The 24,440-nt window shown below is 35.0% G+C and overlaps 1 protein-coding gene across 9 annotated transcripts in view; it reads left to right on the plus strand.

Annotated features, from left to right (window-relative positions):
* Nucleotides 1-24,440, plus strand: part of FER (FER tyrosine kinase) — a 465,352-nt gene that overhangs the window by 180,884 nt on the left and 260,028 nt on the right. For 8 of the 9 annotated variants that reach the window (XR_007127415.1, XM_047729739.1, XM_047729743.1 and 5 more), the window contains one exon: nucleotides 15,283-15,375. Coding sequence is in view for 8 of the 9 variants with exons in the window: in XM_047729739.1 (XP_047585695.1) it covers nucleotides 15,283-15,375 (93 nt within the window). In the remaining variant the exon portion in view is untranslated. Of the gene's footprint in view, nucleotides 1-7,443; nucleotides 7,450-10,822; nucleotides 10,828-15,282; nucleotides 15,376-24,440 lie in introns of those variants that run through there. The other variant, XM_047729746.1, reaches the window with a different exon arrangement.

Genomic DNA, 24,440 nt, shown 5'->3' on the forward strand with positions numbered 1-24,440 from the left:
ACAGCCTGTGGAGTAAAAGACTGTATTTGCTGTAATAATTTTTCAGTCTGAAAACGACTTGACTGTCCTTAATTTGGAGATTATTTCAATTGCTGAATTACTTTGATTTTAGAACTCTGTGTGGAAAATAAATCTAATTTAGTTGGAATACTATACAGTATTGAGTTTGATCATTGGAGGTGCTGGCCTTTCACCCATTGACAGAGTATGCCCTAATTTTGTGCTATTCTTATATAATTTTCCTCAGTTGACTGCTTTATTTTATCAGATGAAGCAGAATAAGTAGGCTAGGTGCTTTTTGATAATACTTTTATATTGAATCTGGTGTATGTTTGTTTTTGTTTTGTTTCTTAATGAGAAGGAAATAACAGATTCCTTTCTTAAAAAAAATTTTTTTTTTGGTAAGATGACCTTTTTTCTTTATTCTTTGTTTAGGATTATTGTTTAATTAAGATTCATCCTTTATTGAATTGTTGTTTCTCTTGGTATTATTTCAAATGAAAATATCATATCTCTGTCAGTGAATTATATAGCTATTATGCCATAGTTTGAGTAGTAGTAATAAAAGATCAGGATTGTGCTTGGAATAAAGTATAGCTGTACAAAGGTATTCTGGTTAGAAATAATACAAATAATGCAAGAATAATATAGTTTATAATTTCAATGACAGAGACTAAGGCTAAGGAAATCATTGATATTTTTTCCTTACACTGAAAATTAGAAAAAGTAATGCCTCTTCTTTCAGCATCACATCAGTTAGCAATAAAGTTCTTTACACTCTACATTTTAAATGTTAATTGTGAGTTTGTCAGGAGTTCAGCAGGTTTAAAATACTCCCCGAGGAGTGAATTTTGACTTCTGAAAAGCTCTGGTTAATTATGGCTAAATGGTATTTTTGGGCTTTGGAAGAATTTTTGCAGGGTCTAAGGCCATGAAAGTATATATTAGAACCTAATGCCTTACACCTATAGAATATTATTCAAATTCCCTTGGAATTTTTTTTTTTTTTAAATCTGCTGAGCTTGCTGTGGGGTTTTGGGCATAGCAGTTGGTGCTAGATAGGCCTAAATTGGCTCTGAGCAACTTTCTCTTTTTCTTGCCCTTCCTAGAAATTGTGAATCCATCTAATTATGACAAGACATTACAAATATTTGTAGCAGTTTCTCTTCTCCTTTACAGGAAAGTTTCTTCTCCCTAACCTTTTCTGAATCTCAGATAAAACCCTTTGCAGCTGCTCATAATGCTTGGCAAGGAGAGAAAATTTACATTATATATCTTGAAATAGAGCTAACCTGACAAAGGACTGAAGATAGTGAAGAACAATTATGGTTCCTTTCAAAGTTATACTCTGTAAGAGATGTAGGTCATTTAATCAAGACATACATAAGAATATATACTCCCTCTGGCCATTCTTTTAATAAAATAATGCCTCTCCATATTCAGTGCTGCCACTTCTAGTTCAACAAATCAGTTCTTTACTTTAATTACATCTTGAGTCAGAAAATATATAATCATAGCCAAAAAGAATATTGTGGGGTGGAAAACTCGTCAGGAATAAAACTTTAAGTAACATTCATAACTTCTCAGACACTTTATTAGAATCTTCACAAGCTTTTGCTCTAAATGAGTTAGCCACAGGAAACCTTTCTAGAGAGGCCTTATTAGGGCTTTAGTGAGCTCTGTGGTCAGAGCTATATAGAACCTTTGCCTCAAGCTGATGGGTGAAAATGAGATTTGTTGTTTTTTTCTATGAGCCTTTCAAGTAGATATAGATTGCAGTATTCTTTTCTGTAAGGACAGGGATGGCCAAGACTAGTTAAGAAATTGCTAGGGAATTCAGTAGGAGCAAAGGGATTTGGTAAATGTTCAAATGATCAGTCTTTAAATTTTTCTTCAATGTAATGATTCTTCTTTTTTTTAATTTTGTTTATTTGACAGACAGAGATCACAAGTAGGTAGAGAGAGAGGAGGAATCAGGCTACCTGCTGAGCAGAGAGCCCGATGCGGGGCTCGATCCCAGGACTCTGGGATTATGACCTGAGCGGAAGGCAGCGGCTTAACCCACTGAGCCACCCATGCGCCCCTTCAATGTAATAATTCTTATAAAAATAACATTATATATAATAATGGCCATTGTTGTACCTTTAGTAATTTTGTGAAACCTTTGATATGGTTATGTGGTGAATACCTAGTATTAATTTTCAGATGAAAAATTGTGGTATTTAATGCTGACACCTAATCAAAGATATTATTGATTTCAAGTCTGATATTTGGAGTTATGACTGACTGCTCTAGGCCAGTAGTTTAGTATGCTATTCACTTTTGTTGACTCTAGACTACTTATTTCCTATTGATGAAATAGTTAATGAACTTCTGAAAATAACAGTACATCCAGTAGGCACTTTATTAACTTAAGCAGATTGGAACCTATTGTAAAAGGAATAGAGACCTGGTCCTGAGATTTCTAGCACTCATATTGATTAAAAAGTAAGTCCTGGATAGTATTTAATTTTAACTGAAAAATTTTGATTAAATAATGCATTTTTTTTTTCTGGATACATATTATGCCACCCCTGAATCTGTTTTTAATAAGCTAAATGTTCTTTATACCAGAATTTTGAACAATTTCTAAATATAATTAGCTAGTTTACAAATCAAAATAATTAATAAATAGCCAGAGGGAGTATATATTCTTATATGTGTCTTGATTAAGTTTGCCTATGCTTGCATGACCTCCATATCTTACAAAGTATAACTTTAAAAGGAACCATAATTGTTCTTCACTATCTTTAATCCTTTGTCAGGCTAGCTCTCTTATCTCAAGAATCAATCTTTTTGAAAAATGCTAGAAGAAAAAGTGTTTTAACTCCCAAGATACTTTTCTTTTGTTTTTGAGGGTTTCCCCAAATTTAAATAAAGGTAACTGCAGATTTCCCAAAGTCAATATGAGTTAGAATGTTATGTATAATTGGAATGACTGGTTAAATTTGAGTCTGTCAGTTTTGTTTGTTTCAAAGAGTCCTTTGAGATTCTTTAGTATAAAAGAGTAGTTAAATAAATGTACCCTTTTATTTATTTATTACACAATATCTGATAGCTTCTGTCTTGCTTCAGTATGTCATTAATATGTAGCATTTATTTGGGGTGCCTGGGTGGTTCTGTTGGTTAAGTGTCTGACTTGATTTTGGCTCATGTCGTTATCTCAGGGTCATAGGATTGAGCCCCAAGTCGGGCACCACACTCAGTGGGGAGTCTTCTTGAGATTCTCTCTCTCCTGTCCTTCTGGCCACCCCCTGGCCCCCATCCTGTTCATGTTCTCTCTTTCTAAATTAAATAAATACATCTTTAAAAATATGTAGAATTTATTTAATGTTTACATATTTGAATAAAAAACTGATAAAGCCTTCTGACTCTTGGAATATATATTGTGAGTGTGAGTTTGGACTTTAAGATATCTGGTTTGTATAACAGGATTATTAGTACCATTCATTGAAATGAGAAACTCCTAAAAAGGGGCTATTTGGGAGTTAGGAGTTCAGTATGAAATAATGTTGACTTTTTCTGTCTTCCCTAGTAGAGAAATCACATGGGTGTCTTGATACGTACATGTTTATAGCTCAGTGGTAAAGTCTGATTTGGAGATTTAATGAGTGGGCTTGGCTAGGTGGTAACTGAAGTTGGAACATGTAAAATGTTACCCAGGAAGGAAAGATAGAGTGAGGAAAGAGGAGATCTGAGCCAATGGATCTTAAAAGCAAATGATCATATTATGCCTGTTGAGGGAGAGTGGGCCAGGGCAGTACAAGTTTCATGTAGGAGTATATGATCAATAGAGGGGAATTCTCCCAAGAGGTCAAGTACAATAAGTAAGAAATGTCTCTGTTGGATTAGTAAAGTGGAATTTGCTGGTTAATTGAAAGCATCTGCTTCGCTTGAATGATAAGATGAAAGCCAAATGGGAGCAGATTGAGTAGTGAGTAGGAGGAGAGGAAAGTGGAGACAGGAAGCATAGATAAATCTTTTAGGAATTTTGTTTATGGAGAATGAGCAGTAGCAGAAGAAGGATGTGTGGTGAGGGAAGAGATGCATCCCTTCCTCTCTTCATTCCTCCTTCCCTATCTTTCTCCATCTTTTCTCTCTTACTACTTCTTTTTTTCTCTATAAGAGCAACTTAAACCTGTATAAATGATGGGGTAGGAAAAACAAGTTTTCAAACAGAGATCTATCAAGTTCTTGTAAGGTTTAAGGTTCTTAGGAGAGCAGGAGGGGATGCAATACAAAGTACGAGTAGAGAGGTCAGCCTTAGATGGGAGATAGCTACATATTTCCAAATGGGGAAACAAATTAGAAGGGAAGAGAAATAATAGATTTTTTAGTTTGAAAAGGCAAGATGAAAGTGTTTCTGGCTTGTAGTTTCTTTATACTGGAGGGGGTAGAATGAGGCAGGTTTAGGCCCAAGAAAAGTAGGAAATGTTTGAAATGGTTGACAGTAACTGGGAGAGTAAGAAGTGAGTTGGCCAGAGAAATGTAGAAGTACTGTTAGATATTTGGTGCCCATTTGAAGTTAAGAATCTTGTGATTCTCTCCAGCAGAGATGAATTGTTTGAGTGTATGGTTGGATGGTTGGATCTATCCAGCTATCCAGTGTTGGGGATTACTACATGTGTGCAACTAAAAGGTAGGATAGCAAGAGAGTTTAGAATATTGGTGAGAGCATCATTAGAATGACATATCATGGCATCTCGGTTAGATAAAGAGAGAAGAGAAGAAAAGAGAAGGTGATTCATTAGGCGAAACAAAGAGACTCAATGCCTTAGGGTGCAGTGAAGTTGAAAAATGCTTATAGTGTTACTGGTTGAAAGCAAACTGATGGGATAAGAGATTGTGGCCAGAAAGAGAGGAGCTTTAATTAGTTAATTTGGAGCCTTTACATGTGATGATAATATCCAAGAAGAAGCCATGATTGATGTAGAGTAGAAGAGAATGTTTCCCCTTCTAACCCCACAGAATGGAAACTTTGTGACATTTCTTGAAGTGAATCTTGCAAAATAATATTTTGTCCCCCCAAAAAAGTACATGTACTAATGTGTTATTAAGGCTTTGAGACATACTGCATTTAAGAAACCTGCTTAAATTTGACTAATGGGGCAGTTCTAAAATATATGGGACGACTGAACCTTTTGTAGTTAGATAACATCTGTTAATCATTCAAACTAGGGTTTTTCCAAACATGTTGAACAATTACTTTGTATGTCATGTGCTGCTGTTTTGTTTTGTTTTTAAAGATTTATTTATTTATTTATTTATTTGAGAGTGCATGCATAGGGGGAAGGGCAAGGGGAGAGGGAGCAGACTCCTGCTGAGTGGGGAGCCAGACATGGAGCTCCATCCCAGGGCTCTGAGATCTTGACCTGAGCGGGAAATCAAGAGTTGGCTGCCTAACCAGTTGAGTCACCCAGGCACTACTGAAACTGATGAATTAATAGGAATAAGTAAAAGTAATTATCACAACATCATATGACACAACACAAGAAGTGTTCTCTTACAAAAAAGTTTTCCATTTATATTAATGTATTTCAATATTAGAAGATTTGTTTTCCTATTAAAAGTAAATATATGTTCAGAAGAAAAAATATGTTAGTGTATTATTTTGTTAATGAAAATTGTGACTTTCATAATTGCTTATTGGAGATCTTCAATTACTAGTGGATAGTCTAGGAAGCTCTGCTATATTAGTTCCCTATAACAGTCAACCAAAGCAGTAGAGGTAAGTACATAAGAGAGTTTATTTACATTCACAACTAGATATATCCAGAAATTTAAACCATATCATCAAGAAGTTGTCTGTCATCATTTCTCAGCTCTACCCTCTGTTGTAGTGCTCTGTTCTCAGGCAGCCAGTACCAATAGTCCCATAATATGGCAGCTTCTCTTGGAAGGGTGAGAGTGAGATAAATGCTTGGAACCTCACTGACTTCTTCCTGACAGGTCTCTTAGTTGGATTTTATTTGCTGATAATAGACGTGCAATATTATAAGCACCAAATTCCTATCTTTAACATTTTATTTTTATTTTAAAAATTAAGTTCTAGGATATTCTTTTAGGTCCTACAGTTTCTGATTCCATTCTAATAAGTAAAATCTTGCCTGAGGCCTTGAAACTCCAAACATTTCCAGTTACTAGTTCTAGTAATTCTAGTAACAAAAGGAACTCTGAACAGATAGTAGGATTGTTGATGTGTGTGCACTATGAGAATACTAAAAAGTCAAACCATTCAGAGAACTTTTTAGATGAAGTTGGAAACTTAAAATATAGTTCATACAAAACTGAAGTATGTACATACTAGACCTTACAGTAACCTTCTATGGTTCTCTGCCCCAAATACAAAAACAGTAAAACTCGTTTTCCCTATCCCTCAAAAACAATCAACAAAAGAAAACAAAATCAAAGCAAAATAATAAGAATGAAGACTTTTTAGATATTTGGATTTTAACTCTTTAAACGATCTTTTGAGGAGTATAGGCTTAAACTCTGAAGGCCTTTTGTGGTAATTGACTGCCTTAGAATATGGTAGTCAAATATAAGTCTGTAACTTTTGATAAATAATGGCATTTTCTTTTGTCATACTGAAGATCCTTAAATTGTGTGTTTGTATTTTCTTAGTTTATGACTAACAGTCAATAAAATGATGACTGGCAGGTTACTTGTCAATAAAAATGCAAATGTATTTCTGTATCCAGTTTGGATATGGAAAGTTACAAGAGACCATATGTAAGGGCTGAAAGTTATCTTCTTAAATACAGAAAGTTGTGGGTGTGAATGGAAAGCAGAGAGAACTCCCTAGCACACCTCCCCCTCTCCCCCAAAGAGGCTGCAAAGCTTGGTGAGATCTCCTTTAGTTCCTAAAGCTGGTGGATTGACTTTGAAGCTTAGGCAAGATACTGGAATCTTGCCTGGGCTCAGATTCCATTCTTAGCTGAAGGAAAACTCCTGAAACAGCTCTCGGAATGTTTGAAGATGGTGGTGAACTGATTCAAACTAAAACTGCAACAAAGACCAGACCCAGCTTATTACCTATAGTCCCAAGCTAGCAGCCTGACAGACAAAGGAGTACATATCCCTCTTTACAGATTCTGCTGTTCTTTTATACAAACCATTTGGCACACAATCAAAAATATATGACACACTAAAAAGAGAAATGGAGAAATAAGAAATGTGACTTCCAGCTAAGAAAATAGACACAGGTGACCTAGTTATTAGAATTATCAATGTCTTTAATATAGCTATTACAAGAATGCTAAGGGATCTAGTGGAAAAGATTACAACGGGTATGAAAGATGGGATATTTCAATAGTGATATGGTTGCATAAAAAATGAAATTCTGGAAATGAAAAATATCAAAACTAAGGAATTCATTAAATGGAATTGTTAGTAGTAGATCAGTGACATGTGATTATAGGTTGATAGAATGTATCCAAATGGAAACAAAAAAAGGAGAAGAAAAACTGAGTATTTGAGATCACAGAGTGATATCAAATGGACAAACATACATGTAATTAGAATCTAAGGAGGGGAGGAGAGAGAGATGGGAGTAGAAAACATATCTGAAGGATCAATGGTCGAGTATTTTATAACACTTTCAACCCACAAGTCCATGAAATTTAATGAACTCCAAGCAGGATAATTAAAATAAAATTACATTTACTTGTATCCTTGCTTATTACAAAAGTAATCATGGAAAAATGTTTATTATATATAGGGGAATAATGATATGAATTATAGTTGACTTTATATCAGAAACACTAGAGACCACAAGACAAAGTGTTGAAAGAGAAAAAAGAAAAAGAAAAAGAAAAACAACTTTGAATTCTATAAGCAGTAAAAAAAAAAAAAGTTCTTTAAAAATGAAGGCTGGATACTTCACACCCATTACGATAGCTATAATCAGAAAAATGGAAAGTAACAAGTTTCAACAAGGATGTGCAGAAATTGGAAGCCTCATACATTGCTGGTAGGAATGTAAAATGGTTCAGCCTCTGTGGAAAATAGTTTAGCTGTTCCTCAAAAAGCTAAACACACAATTACCAAATGACCCAGCAATTCCACTCTTACATGTATCCCCGAAAGAGTTGAAAACAGGTTGAGCAAAGAGTTGGCAAAAGTGTTATTTTGACCTGATCAAAGTAAGTTGTTAAGTAGAGTGGTGAGCTTAAAGTCTGTGAGGGTGTGGCTGGAGTTGGCAAAGTGCCTCCATTATTAGACATAGGGGCCTCTAATGAAATAGTACTTTTGCTCTCATTGTAATGCATTCTTGGTCTTACAAGTTATTAGTTTAAGCAAAGGAGATAAATTTCATGGCTTAACATTATGTCCCTTAGTTGCTTTAAAGGCAGACTCTCAAGCACCTGGGTGGCTTAGTTGGTTGAGAGTCTGGCTTGTGATATCGTGACACCGGCTCAGATAATAGGTCGTGTGTCGTGAGATCAGGACCCATCTCCAGCTCCATGCTCAGCGGGAAGTCTGCTCGAGATTCTCTCTCCCTCTTCCTCTGCCCCTCCCAATGCTCACTCTCTCTCTCCCTCTCTCAAATAAGTAAATAAATCTTTTTTTTTTTTTAAGATTTTATTTATTTATTTGACACAGAGAGAGAGAGAACAGGAATACAAGCAGGGGGAGTAGGAGAGGGAGAAGCAGGTTCCCTGCTGAATAGGGAACCCAATGCAAGACTCAATCCTAGGACCCTGGGATCATGACTTGAGCTGAAGGCAGATGCTTAACAACTGAGCCACCCAGGCGCCCCAGTAAATAAATAAATCTTTAAAAAAATAAAGGCTTTGGTGCCTGGATGGCTCAGTCCTTAAGCGTCTGCTTTTGGTTCAGGTCATGATCCCAGGGTCCTAGGCTCGAGCCCTTCATCGGGCTCCCTGCTCAGTGGGAAGCCTGCTTCTCTCTCTCCCATTCCCCCTACTTGGGTTCCCTCTCTCAATGTGTCTCTGGCAGTCAAATAAATAAATAAAATATCTTGGAAAAAAAAAAAAAGGCAGAATCTTAGTTAAGATGGGTCTTGATAATTTAATTCAGAATAGTATAATTTTTTTTTAAATAACCTGAGATACACAGTTGTTTACTGAGCAGAGCCTATCAGCATTTAAATTGTAGACTCAGTGAGGTGCTCATAAGGAAACTGGTATGGATTTTGCACTATTGGATAATTTATGAAAAGAATATATATAGACATTCAGCTCATCTGTTTGAGAAAAGCACCATGGAACATGAATTGTACTTAGATTTTGAATAGGAAAGGAGCTGATTATAGTCTCCTGCTTTGGTCTTATTCCCCTAGAGACATCATCCTAGTTAAGAGATATATACAGTCGAGAAAGCAAGAACAATATGACATTTTACATGTTTCAGCGAACTCCATTGTACTATAAATTTTCTTAGCATTGTTATTTTAAGACAAAATCTGAATAATCATTCAAATGTTCCTTTTGCACATTTGGTTTCCAATTTCATTATTTCAAAATATGAAAATGGTTGACTTAGCAAACGGTCTGTCTTTCTTTGAATAAATATTCTTAATATGCAAGCATCAAAGAAAAACAGCATGACAAACTAGGTTACTAGGCAGTGAATACTTCTGAAATGATTTATCTTCAGTCAGAACCCAATTGCTAAAATAAATCACTTACAAACTGTTTCAGTACTTAAATTCTGTATCCTGATGGGAATAAAAACTGTGTATTCTTCATTCTCCCCAGCAAATCAACATCTGCAAAAGACTAAGTTATTCGTTTATTTATAAATGCATTCCTTTTATGAAGGACATACCGATATTTGCAGTATTTCATTTACATTATGGAGTCATTTACCAACAGACAAGAATTTTTTTTCAGGAGACAATCTTTTCTGAGGTTATAATTTCCCTGTAGTTATTTCTCACAAAATCCCTCCAAATTTCATGGCTGCTTTGCATAAGTAGTCTCAAAGATATTTGGCACTCAGCCTGGAGCTGGAGCATGAATATTGTTCTCTTTTCCTTGATCCTTAGTGCCTCCTGATCTGAATATGTATCTGAATGTTCCCACAGGGCCAAATCATCACTTTCATTGTTCAATGTAAGAATGTCATTAGGTTGGGATTATTTACCGAAATAATGTGAGAAAATAATGTGAGAAATAATACTTATTGTTTCAGTGACTTAGCATTGTTATAAAATGTTCCTGTGGCACCTTTCACTGTAGTTGGCCTTTCCATTGGAGGTCAAGTTCTGAGGACACCTCAGGCAGAAAGTGACCAGCCCTTAAAGGGAACGGACTCTGGTGACCAGCCTCCCACATGAAACTCTTCTGTGGGAGTTTGGCCGGTGATTAGTACAATGAAGTGACTGGGGAGCTGGACGATGGTCACAGAAATTTTGAGATGAAGATTTTGTCCAGGCCAGTGTCCTTCTGTGTACTGATACAGAAACTAAGAGCCACGCTAGTGAAGTAATTTAATTTGCCTAGATTCATACTTGTTATACCTTCTGACATCAAGAACCTTATTCTTTCTACCTTAGTGCCTCCTTTAGAGGCCTTGCTCTGAGAACCATTATGTGCTTTGTGGTTAAAGTCATTAATTTGTAACTTACTCTGCCATCTAGTCATGCTGTCATTTGGAAGAACTGCTGATTTTTGTCACTTACTCCAACCAGCAAAACTTTGCCTCTTGCCTTTTATATCATTGCCTGTGCTTCAGTGAGCAGAGGGTGGAGATAACCTGACAGTCTGTTTTACTGCAATTTGGCAGTTTTATTAAGAGTAATTTAAAAACCGGATAGGTATGGTTTTACTTGAACTGTAAGTAGTTTAGGTATTATTTCTTAGAGTTCTTTTTTATCAATTGATAATAAGGAAACTGTTAATGACTATGAAAGTTTCATATCAATTATGAAACATCTCCATATATATATATATATATATATATATATATATATATATATATGGAAAGAGAGATAGAGGGGGAGAGACAGAAATTGTGAGACCCTTCAGTCAATTTTATTTTTTATTTTATTTTTTTAAAGATTATGTTTTGAGTGGGAGAGGGTAGGAGGAGGGGGTAAAGGGAGAGAATCATCAAGTAGACTCCTTTGCTGAGCATGGAGCCCAACATGGGGCTGGATCCTACCATCCTGAGATCATGACCTGAGCTGAAACCAAGAGTTGGATGCATAACCAACTGAGCCACCCAGGTGTCCCTACACTTTAGTTTATTTTAAAATAATGACAATGAAAAGCTATTCTTGAATGATATGTGAAAGTGATAGTGCATCTGGAACTTTCCTTTCAAGATAGATTTACAGCTACACTTACAACATTTTTCTGGGCATCTCATCAGACTATTATTTCATAATATCTTCCCTCCTTCCCCCCCCTACCTGGCCCCCACCTTTCTTCACGGTGAGGGGCCATGCTGTTGCCCAAACCAATCCCTATGTTTGTTATCTGGAGAAGGCTCTTTACCTTGTCATTACTTGAGGGGGTCATCACCCCCTCAAGGGTGAGTGAGTCATCACCAGCCTTAGGCCAACAGGCAGGATTAGTTATTATATTAATGGTAATTAAAGGGAAATTTTTAAAATTTTAATTTCTAAAATTTTAATTTAATTTTAATTTTAATTTCTAAAATTTTAATTTCTAAAATTTTAATATCATTTAATTCATTGATACAAAAGTCAGCCTGTCAGTGAATTCAGCACAGTCTGAAGTATTATGAGACCATAATTTAAATCTACAATATAATGCTACATAGACCAGCTTTAGCAAGTGAGTTTCATGTTCTCTATTTGTGGAAATCTGGGCACCAATGGAGCTGACACTGGTTAAAATTTTTTTAATAAATTTGATTATTCCTGTATGAAACTTAAGGTTTGTGATAATACAGTTTTTAGATCAGCCTATTTAAAGAATACTTTAAATGAAAGGGTGCTTTTTTACTAATTGTATCCCCTCAAACACACAGTGTATTATGCTTCATCACTTAATATAAAGGAAGAACTTTTTGAAGTCTTCTTTACCCCACACCTGGACCTGCACATTAGACTTATCTGGTTTGGTTTCTTAAGAAGATATATTTTTTTAAGATTTTAGTTCTTTGATAGAGAGAGATCACAAGTAGACAGAGAGGCAGGCAGAGAGAGAGGGGGAAGCAGGCTCCCTGCTGAGCAGAGAGCCCGATGCAGGGCTCCATCCCAGAACCCTGGGATCATGACCTGAGCGGAAGGCAGAGGCTTAACCCACTGAGCCACCCAGGTGCCCCTGTTTTTTTTTTTTTTTTTTTTTTTTTTTAAATTATCAGAAGGTTTTGAGGGAAATGGTTCTTTCCTGTCATAAGTTTTGATACCCAAAATGTAGCTTGAAGAGAATTACTGTTGTCATTTCAGTGCATATTATTAAGTCATACACTACTAAAACACTTTCTCATATGTAAAACTCTGTCCTGATTTTTCTACTTTTCTGCATCACCTCTCAGTGCTTTTCAGTTCTCATAGTGCTCTTATGTTAGCACCACACTCTCTCCAGTATTTTAAGAGCATTAACTCAGAGGAGAAGCATAAATTCATGGTAGAGGTGCTCAGAGCTCTCTTGTGAAGCTTTCGTTGCCAAACAGATGAAGTTAGCCCTTTCCTCTCATCTTCCTGTCGGTAGTAGCAGCTGCAGGGTCAGCAGTGGTATCACTGCTTCTGCTAATGTCACTGCCACCTCCACCTCCATGGCCACTCAGAGTCAGAGGGAGAAATTCCCCAGGGGAAGAAACGGGTAGATTGGGCTGGGAAGTAGAAAACTATAGCCCCTGCAGTGCTTTCCAGTATGTGTGCTATATATAATTTTATTATTATATAAAAACATATTTTACTATATATAGTACTATAAATAATATAACGATATGTAAACATCTTACATACTATAACTATACTGTCTATAAATATATGGCTGTATATACATGTGTTACCACTGTAATATATTTTATAGTATAATATGCAACTGCTGCGTATGCCGCCCTCCCCACTAGTGGGTTCTCTATATTCTGGCTATACGTTTTATCAGGTTTTACCCTCCCAAACACTTTTTTTCAGAAGACTTCTCAAGTATCAGATTTTGATTTTTATTTTTTAAAAGATTATTTATTTATTTGTTTGTTTGAGAGAGAAGAGCAGAGGGAGTGGGAGAAGCAGGCTCCCCACTGAGCAGGGAGCCCAACGTGACCACGTGACGTGGGACTTAATCCCAGGACTCTGGGATCTTGAACTGAGCTGAAGACAGACAGATGCTTAACTCACTGAGCCACCCAGCACCCTCCCTCCTCCTTCCCCACCAAATTAGATTTGTAAAAATCCCAAAACACCCAAGTTGAAGATGGACATGCATTAAAGAAAGGTCACTATATTTCAGTACTTCAAGGCTGTTTTTTCCTTCGCGCTTCTTATGACTCAGTACAGGGTTTGTTTTTTGTTTTGTTTTGTTTTTTTGTATTTGACTTTTTTAAAAAATTAATTATTTTTATTAACATGTAATGTATTATTTGCCCCAGGGGTACAGGTCTGTGAATCATCAGGCTTACACATTTCACAGCACTCACCATAGCACATACCTTCCCCAATGTCTGTAACCCAACCACCCTCTCCATACCCCCTCCCCCCAGCAACACTCAGTTTGTTTTGTGAGATTAAGAGTCTCTTATGTTTCATCTCTCTCCTGATCCCATCTTGTTTCATTTTTTCCTTCTCTACCCCCCAAACCCCCACCCTGCCTCACAAATTAGTATAGGGATTTTTACTAGAAAGTAAAGTGAAGCTACAGCTAAGATTAAGCCTATGGAATGTAATGCTCACATTCCTAAGGTGATGACCATTTTTACTACAGTAAAGATTTATTTTTTGAAAATAAATTTTATCAAATATTTATATGCTTTTAATATGTTAATTTTTAATTATGTGCAGTAACATAAATGTGCTCTGAAGAAGGTTTGTATTAATTTTTTTCATTTTATAAATGACCAAAATGAGGCATAGGTAGTGATTTACATGGACTCATAAGCAAGTTAGTAATGTAGATAATGATGAAAAAGAAGTTGAGGTCATTTGTTCTGTTAGGTTATTGTAAGATTATTTTAAATTATGAATGTGCATATGTTTATAGAATGATGAGAATATTAGTACTGCAACCATTAGAATGAAAAGTAGATAAAGTGGGAGTAGGCACTTGGAGAGACAGAAGTTGAATTTTGGAAGCTACAGTGTTTATCAGAGAGCATATGGCTAAAAATGTCTGCATTTACTGAATAGAGACGTATACCCTACATATTAGAGACAAAGGAAACAAATGATGTTATTTGTGGCCTGCTTTACTTATATTCCACTGATAAATAAGAACTGAGCATCACTACTAATAGAAGACATAAGAAATACAGGACATGGCAATAGGATCTCAAGTTCTTTTGTCTGCTGCTGATGAACAGTTGAAATGTCATTATTGGAAAATTGACCAGTGCTTCCATTACAAACCCTCACACATCCTTCCTTATTTATTACATTCTAGGTCTCATTTTTGTTCTACTTTCTTTTGTTTTCTACCTCTTACCCCTCTTCATTTGCATTTATTACATGGATCTAAGGATATAAAATTTTAAGGAAAGTTTCCTTCAGTTGTGATATATGATGCTTAGAAAGATACATCCTAAAGCAAGTAGCTGGACTGATTTTACTTAGTGGAGTTCTACCACCACCCCCTTATTTACTTTCTGGGTTCTCCTCTGGTGGCGTCATCATCATTGTCATTGTGATCCTGTGAATCTTTGTGGCATTCACTATTTTAAAAAATGGGTTCAGTATAGTTCTCCTGCTGATTTTTCCCTATTATTTTTTTGTTTGAAAATCCCTTACAACTACGGTGCTATCTGAAATGTATGTTAGACTGGTTCCTTATAGCTTGTGTCTTTTGTTTTTTTCTCCCACATGTTAATATTTGGTTTCCCATGAATTTCCTATGCATTTCTTTTTTTCTCTCGTCTTATGAATTTTTATTTCTTTCTTATTTTTCTGCAAAACCAAGACATTCATTAAGAGATGAAAATACTAAAGAGTTCCTATGCATTTGATTATTTGTTATCTTTAATGTCAGGAAGATTGCATTTTATTTAGTTGGAATATGTGATTAGCTGTGGATAAATATCTAAATGCCCAGCATAACTGTGTATAAACTAGTTTACTATTGCTGAAGGCTTCTTTCTTAATCTCTCCAGGAAAGAAAGGAGAGGCTATCCAAGTTTGAGTCTATTCGTCATTCAATTGCTGGAATAATTAGGTCTCCAAAATCTGCACTGGGCTCTTCAACAGTAAGTAGGATGAACTCCATGTGCTACTGAAAATAATAATTTTCTAGCTTCTTTCTGATAAACAATGAATATCATGTGTAAATTTGTCCTTACAAATAGAAAACTAAGTACATAATATAATTTTTTTGTATGCATATGAGTCTGTTCATATATGTACATAGTAAACACTGATATGAGGAGGAAGGAAATAAACTTGTATTCAGGACTTCCTGTACCACATATAAATAATTATAGGAAACATTTTAGGTATTTTGAGGCTTTATTAGAAAAAGAGCAGAGATGGGGGGGGCGCCTGCGTGGCTCAGTGGGTTAAAGCCTCTGCCTTCAGCTTAGGTCATGATCCCAGGGTCCTGGGATCAAGCCCTGCATCGAGCTCTCTGCTCAGCAGGGAACCTGCTTCCCCCTCTCTCTCTGCCTGCCTCTCTGCCTACTTGTGATCTCTGTCTGTCAAATAAATAAATAAATAAATAAATCTTTAAAAAAAAAATCTTTAATTAAAAAAAAGAACAGAGACAAATTTTTTTCCAGTGAAACATATTTTTATAATAGGAACTATTGTATATGTATTTTTAAAGTGTATCAGTTTATATATGTGTTCATATTTTTGAGAACATTTTAATTATTAAATTGAAGTCTATTTGAAATTTAGGTTTGTCATATCACCGTGGTGCATAAAATATTACAAATCCCTGTAGCAACAGCTATAGTCAAGCAAAATAAAGTATATTCTTTTTCCCTTTATAGAATAAAATTTTAAAGTATTTTTCTTATTTCATTACCTTTAAAACTAAATTAACAGACTTTTTTTCCTAGCTATCCCTCATGCATAACAGTGCTTTAGAATGATAATAAATGATTGTCAAAACAACAATATTCAGTACAAATTAATTATTTGCTCTGCTCCCCCATCTTTCCAAGTTTCTACATAGTAATATCTTAATGTTATTTTTTACTGTTTAAAAGTTCAGCTGTTTAAAATAACGTGATCTAGTCTTACTTAGAAAACAATGTGTTTCCTAACCATAGATTTGTTAAATGTCCATTCACATTTTGGATTTATTTGCTATAATTCTTTTTTTTTTTTAAAGATTTTATTTATTTATTTGACAGAGAGAGATCACAAGTAGGCAGAGAGGCAGGCAGAGAGAGAGGAAGGGAAGCAGGCTCCCTGCTGAGCAGAGAGCCCGATGCGGGACTCGATCCCAGGACCCTGGGATCATGACCTGAGCCGAAGGCAGCGGCTTAACCCACTGAGCCACCCAGGCGCCCTATAATTCTTTTTTTAATATATAACACATGTTTCTATATTTATTCCACTCAAGCAACACTCTCTTATACACAATTGAGGCAAAGCATAAAGTGTTTTAATTAACAAAAAAGAAGAAAATTATAATTTTATATAAAAGAGGTTTTCTACTTCAGTGTTAGCCTTTGATGCTGCTATTATCACATACTTCTGAACTCCAGAAGTACTCTATGGGAATAGGGAAGAGCTATGAACGAATGTAGACTATCTAGCCCGGCATTAAATAGCAAATACAAAAATAAAAATAATTTTAGGCAAATGCTACATGGTAGAGTACGTTCCATATCCTAATGTTGTTTTCTTAAGTTAATGATTTATAACTTCAGAGATAAATAATAGTTCTTAAGACTTGGTTTATTATGATTTGACATTCAAAATAAAGTATAGGAGGCTTGATTAGAAATCTATGATATATTCTAGAGACTATGAGGACAGTTTTTGATGACTTATGAGAAAAGAAAAAGAGTTCTCGAAATATTTAAAAAGTTTTTTAAAAAAGAAAAAATAGTTCTTGAAAGGAAAGTTCAAGTGTGTTCTTCAAAAAGAAAATCAGTTTGTAAGAAAATTATTATTATTTATTTATGCACATGCGTGTGAGAGAGAGAGAGGAGAGAGAAAGAGAGAGATAGATTGATCTCTTTAGGATAGGCAACCGCGTGTAACTTCATGGTGCGGGGTGGGTGGGAGCAGAGGGAGAAGCAGACTCCCCACTTAGCAGGGAGCCTGACATGGGTCTCAATCCCAGAACCCTGGGATCTTGACCCTAGTGGAAGGTAGATGTTCAACTGACGGAACCACCCCGGTGCTCCAAGAAAATCAGTTCGTAAAAAGAAAAGTTCAGATACCTCAGTGAACGCTTCATAAAATTATTTATCATTGAAATAAGTCAGCAAAACACATGACATCGTGACGTTGTCATTCACTCACCTTTATTTCACTTAGTCAGAGGTCTTTGTGCCAGCATCTAGTAGCAGTTTATTAGTGAGCTGATTTATGATTCCCTGCCCAATTTTCCTTTAGTCAACTATTTTACATACGTGAGAGAAGGCCTATTACAAACTCAAGGTTATTTTCAGCTTTAGTCTTCGGTGTAAAAATTCGGAGATTGGAATTTAGAGCTCCAGATGTTAGCTTGTGATAGAAAAATAAGAATTGGGAGATAGTAGAAATGGGATAACACTTCCAATGTTTGTTTTCCTGAAAACCTGGGATTCCTAAGAATTTTGTGCCTTCCAGACACTTGTCTGGGAGTGCAACAGTGGCTTCTGAGACTTCATGTCACATACGCCACTTTGAAGTTCTTAGTTATGAGAGCTTCAGCTTTTGGCTCTAATGGAGCCTGTTTTGATAAATCAGGGTTGATGATAGAGGGTGAGCGAGGTTTTTTTCTTTAATGTATATAAAGACACTCTTTTACATATAGAAACAAAAGAAATCCAGTTAGTTCAATGTGATGAAGTTACATGTGGTTGCCTATCCTAACATTATAATTTGAACAATCTTAATGAATTAATGGTACAAATCTTAACTTTTTAAGATTTGAAGTTATTTTCCATGTTATCTTCTCCATTTAAAAATGGTCTTTACTTTATTCTTAAATAAGATTACCAAATTGACAGTGACTGATATAGGTAAAACTTTGGTATTAACAAACTACTTTTACTGGAGTGAATTGAAGTGCCTTTCCCACAAAGCATGTACCTTGTTCAAATATATATTGTGATCTCTTTTTCATAAATTATCAATATCCTGAAAGCTGTGAAATGCCCATTTCTTCTAAGAAATTGTTCACTCTGTAATTGAGAATTCTAGAGAATGTTCACTTCCTCAAGGCCCATTTGGTCTATTAAGATCTTCTAGCTGAAGGAGATCATTACTTCTTTCAGTTAAGTGCTCTTTGATATTTCTTTATTCAGAAATCTCATGAACCAAAAACACTGATGCAGTCTGCAGTTTATGATAGTGTTGTTCACTCTGAATAAATACACATAGGTTTTTCTCTAAATCATTAGGTATCTTACTTATTTGGAGAAGGGGTCTCTCTCCTAAACACACAGGTAATTAAGGTCTTGGGTCTTAATATGAATATGGAGGTTTCAGGTGTTAAGTATGATAATTTAAGAAGCCTAACAAGTTAGAGACTACTTAATCATAATTAAATAATTTTTCTGACACAGTATAGAATTTTTTAGAGTATTCTAATTTGGTAAATATAAAAATAGAAATAATTTTTTTATTGCTTTAAACAATCTTTTTTTCTGTAAAAAAACTTAAAAAAAACCTTATCAAAATGGCATAGTTAAGCATATTTAAAATATTTATGGTGATATACCTCACATAACATGAAATTCTATCATTTTAAATTGTACACTTAGTGGTTTCTGGTATACTCACTATGTTGTGCAACCATCTCTACTGTCTGCTTTTAGAACAATTCAATCTCCCTAGTAAGATACTCCAGCCTAGCAGCAATTGGTCTCAATTCCCTCCTTTTCCCATTTTCTGGCAATCACTAATCCACTCTTGGTCCCTACGGATTTACCTATTCTGGACATTTCACATAAATAGAATCATAATAATATGTGACCTTTTGTGTCTAATTTTTTCCAATTAGTATAATGTTTTCAGGTTTCATCTGTGTTGTAGCATGTGATGTACTTCATTCCTTTTTATGACTGAATAATGTTCCATTTATGAATTTATCACATATTGTTTACCCATTCATTAGCTGATGGCCATTTAAGTTGTTTCCACTTTTTGGCTCTTATGAATAATGCTGCAGTGAACATTGATGTACAAGTTTTTATGTGAACATGTATTTTCAGTGCTCTTTGTTACATTGCTGGGTCATGTGGGCATCCTATGTTTAAATTTTTGAGGAACTGCCAAACATTTTCCCCCAGTAGTTGCACTATTTTACATTTCTACTAGCAGTATATGAAGTTCTAATTTCTTTAAATGTCGTCAGTGCTTGTTACTTTCTGTTTTTTTTTTTAAATTATAGTATTACTAGTGGATGTGAAGTGATATATCTTTTATTTGCATATTCCTAATAACTACTGATGTTGAGCATCTTTTCATGTACTTATTAGCCACTTGTATATGTCCTTCACAGATATGACTGTTTCTTTTCTTTGAACATTTTTTAATTGGGTTGCTTTTTTTTTTTTTTAAGATTTTATTTATTTACTTGACGGAGAGAGATCACAAGTAGACGGAGAGGCAGGCAGAGAGAGAGAGAGAGGGAAGCAGGCTCCCCGCTGAGCAGAGAGCCCGATGTGGGACTCGATCCCAGGACCCTGAGATCATGACCTGAGCCGAAGGCAGCGGCTTAATCCACTGAGCCACCCAGGCGCCCTTGGGTTGCTTTTTAATTCTTGAGTTATAAGAGTTCTTTATAATTTTTGGATACAAGCCCCTTAACAGATATATGCTTTGCACATTTTTTTTTCTCATTTTATGGACTGTCTTTTCATTTTCTTGATAATATCATTTGACAAAAGTTTTTGACAAAGTCCAATTTATCTATTTTTCTTTGATGGTACATGCTTTGGGGTGTCATATTTAAAAAAAAAAAACATCTAATCCAAGATCATATAAATTTTCACCTTTATTTCCTTCCGAATGTCTTATAGTTTTAGCTTAATACATGTAGGTCTTTGATCCATTATTAGTTAATTTTTGTATATGGTGCACAAGAGAGGTCCAGATCCATTATTTTGTATGTAGAAGTATATTTAATTTAAAATCTTAAAAAAGCAACAACTACGAGATCACTGTTTTTTTATTCAAATGAACATGTAAAAATTGGAACTTTAAAGCACATTTTTAAATAAAATAAGGAAATAATTGCATTATACATAAGGAAATGAAACTAGAATTAATAGTATTGCCATTGGACTTGTCGTAGCTATTTATTTCAACATTTTTAATAGTGTGGCTAAAATGTAGTGCTTATATGAAGACAGTCCCATGGAATACTTCGATCAACAGTCTTGATGGAAGGAAGAATGTGAGATAATTAGATGATACATGAATTTGTCTTTAATCAATATAGCATTTGATGGTTGATGTTTTAATATTTATTGTTATGATCTGAGTAATTTTTAAACATGTTTTAACAGCTCCAAGAATGTGTTCTTTTTCTCAAAGTACTAAAAGCCTTAAATAACCTTTTCATTAGTAACTCTGGGCTCTAAGAACTACTCCACATCCAGCATCTTCCTGTGCTGCGGGAGGTTATAATCTTGCCTTGAGAACTATTTCTCAGAGACTGCTTCTGAAGTCAGAGCCAGAGAAGTTAGGATTAATTGCATAATCTGGAAACCTACTGGTAATTGTGCATATCCATTTCCATTGGAAGTCTTTCAAGTCACATTCTATTTAATGAGATCTGTTCTAGTCATATCAAGAATACTTCCCCTTTCTCAGAGCCATCTTTTACTGCACAATTTCTGTAGTAAGTGGTTGAGCAAACAACTTGTTCCATCTTACAGCCCCTTGTGAGTACTACTTGTATCAGTGCTATGATCACACCTTTCAAATAGTAGTACTCTTTGAAAAGTGTTCTTTAAAACCAGAATAAAGCACATTTTGGTCTAAATGACTGTTCTTAAGACCTCAGAAAAATTATATTATTCAACTCTTGGAGCACCTGGATAGCTGAGTGGGTTAAGCATCCAACTCTTGATCTCAGCTCAGGTCTTGATCTAAGGGTCATAAGTTTGAACCCCACATTGGACTCCATGCTGGGCATGGAGCCTACTTAAAAAATTATTCAACTCTTGCTTCTTTAAAATTCATATTTTCTATACATATTGGTATATATGTTATTTCAATTTTAGAATTACTTTGTACTAGAATTTAGAAAATAAAAATATTGGGAGATAAAGATATGCTTCCATTATATAGAATAATATAGCAAATAAGATTTGCTGGCTTGCTTCATTTTAGAAAATTAGAAAATTGTAATTCAGCTATGTTTCAGTTGTACATCATTGTAATGTTAGTATTATAATGCTTGGCTTCCACCATTGGCATAAGGAAGTGTAGTTCTTTTCACGCATAACATAATAAAATGCTTGTGGTTTTTAGTGTTCTCCTTCAAGCCTAGCAGAGCAACCTTGTGCCTCCTTTAACAAGACATGTTGTTAACTTCAGGTTAAATACTATATATTTTAAACCTTAGTTTTCTTTGTTTATTCCCAAAGCTTTAATTTACCTCCCCTTTTTCTAGCCATTCCCACTCCCCAGATACTAAGATGTAGAAAAATGAGAAATAAGGGAAAATAAAAATTCTTGCAGCATCTCACTATCATACACACATTGGATTCTCCTGCCTAGTTAGTCATGTTTAAGAAGACTAAATATTGGGGCGCCTGGGTGGCTCAGTGGGTTAAGCCACTGCCTTCGGCTCAGGTCATGATCTCAGGGTCCTGGGATCGAGCCCCGCGTCGGGCTCTCTGCTCAGCAGGAAGCCTGCTTCCTCCTCTCTCTCTGCCTGCCTCTCTGCCTACTTGTGATTTCTCTCTGTCAGATAAATAAATAAAATCTTTAAAAAAAAAAAAAGAAGACTAAATATTATTCTCAGAATTGCTAGCTTTGAACCATTAGCATTATCACATATAGTTTTTAAGAAAGGCTTATTGGATTTATTTTCTGTAACCTGTCATTTTACTATATAGAGAGCACATCTATTCCTTTACATGTTTGAACAAATACTTAAAACAAATGATGTGATCATGTCCAACTGATACCGTATTCTTCACCAGAAATCTCAACTTACTGATAAATGTTTAAATTTATTGAGAAATGACTCTTCGAGTGAGTTGGTAATAGTTTTAGTTGATATATGTAACATGAAATTAGCACTGAATATATTTAGTTGACTGAAATGTGTTATTATTGATATTGTGGCACATTTTATATATAATATTGTATGAGCTTAAGGAAATATTAGCTACTGAAAAAAATAAAACTGTAGAAAACAAGCAGTGAAATGATCAGATGAGAGAGCATGAATGAGAGTCATAAGTACAACTGGAAAAAGTAAATGGATAAAAATAATAAAGTGAAAAAAGAAGATGATTATGAATAAAGAGAAGAGTAAGGGAACTAAAGTAACAAGGAGAAAAAAAAAAAACAAAAAAACAAAGCCAGAGGAAATCAGAAGGTATTGGAAGAAGCAGAGGCATTAAACCAAAAGCAAAAGACTTCTAAAAAAATTACTTTGCTAGAGATAGTGTCTCTTATGAGAGATCCAAAAAGGTACACAAGAAGGCGACCAAGGAAATGGGAAGTTGTGGAAGTAAGGTAATATTTGAGTTTGACTTGTCTATCTTTTTAGGTAAAATTTTAGAAAGATCGTATGAGAATGCAAATCTCTGATTAGCATGTAATTCTCCCATCCAAGTACTAACCAGGCCTGACCCTGCTTAGCTTCCGAGATCAGATGAGATCGGGCACGTTCAGGGTGGTATGGCCGTAGACTGATTAGCATGTAATTCTGACTAGTTATTATGCTGGACAACAGCTATATTATTGGCTGAAGACTAAACAAACTCAGGTTCTCAAAAAGTACAATAGATCTTTAATCAAGAAATTTATGAATAAGAGTTTTGTTGCTAGTTTCATTGTGGAAAATAAACAGTAGGTGAAGTATCTTTGTTTTGGTTAAATATGTCAGTACGTGAAAAAACGATCAATTCTACTTTATTGCTAAAAACATTGGAATTTGTAGAATTACAGATAGGCCTTAGTGCCTCATAAAGACAGAACATTGCTCTAATTAATTTACATTCTGTTTGTCTAGCCTGAGGCAATGATCATGAAGTTCAAATATCTAGAATATTTTTAATTTTTCATTGTTTTAAGAATTAACTCATTACATAAATTCAGGACATAAAGCCCAGGACCATGAGATCATGACCTGAGCGGAAGGCAGAGGCTTAACCCTCTGAGCCACCCAGGCGTCCCTTGTTCTCATCTTAGGTTAAGCATTTGTTCAGCTATCACACTCTAAATGGTATAAAATACGCTTTCTACTTATGATTACATTTTCCTTTCCCTGAAAATAGATTTTACTACTACCAGCCAGATTCCTATTCAGTAGACCTATTACAACCTTTTGCAAGTAAGTCATTCTCTTACTTCTGCATGACGTTTGATTCCTAATCTAAAAATTTCCAGTGATATATAGCTTTAAAATTAAAAGGGTCTTTATGGAATTTTTTGGAAATGTTCAAAACCCCAAATTATTTGTTCTCCCCCCAGTATAATATTAAACCAGATTTGAAATAGTTCTTTACTTAGATTATTAATTACTAAATTTATATAAGAATAGAAAAGAGAATTAAATGTCATTTTTATGGTTATTAAAAATTCATTAAAAATTTTTATGTTTGTGGTGAAGTTTTATTTAGCTTGTCCTAGTTCCTTGAGAGGTTTACTATATGTTTTCCATGCTGTTTTATTTTCTTCTCTTTTGTTTAATTGCTTCTTATTTGGGTGCCTGATTTTAATAGAATCCAGAGTTTGATTTTTTTTTTGAAGATTTTATTTTATTATTTTTTTAAAGATTTTATTTATTTATTTATTCACTTATTTTAGGGAGAGTGTGTGCATGAGTGGGGGGAGGGGAGAGAGAGGGAAAGAGAATTTCAAGCAGACTTCATGCTGAGCACGCAGCCCAATATGGGGGTCTTAATCCCTGACCCTGAGATCATGACCTGAGTCAAGATCAAGAGTTGGATGCTTGACC

This window comes from Lutra lutra, chromosome 5 (assembly GCF_902655055.1).
Source record: "Lutra lutra chromosome 5, mLutLut1.2, whole genome shotgun sequence".
NCBI classification, from domain to species: domain Eukaryota; kingdom Metazoa; phylum Chordata; class Mammalia; order Carnivora; family Mustelidae; genus Lutra; species Lutra lutra.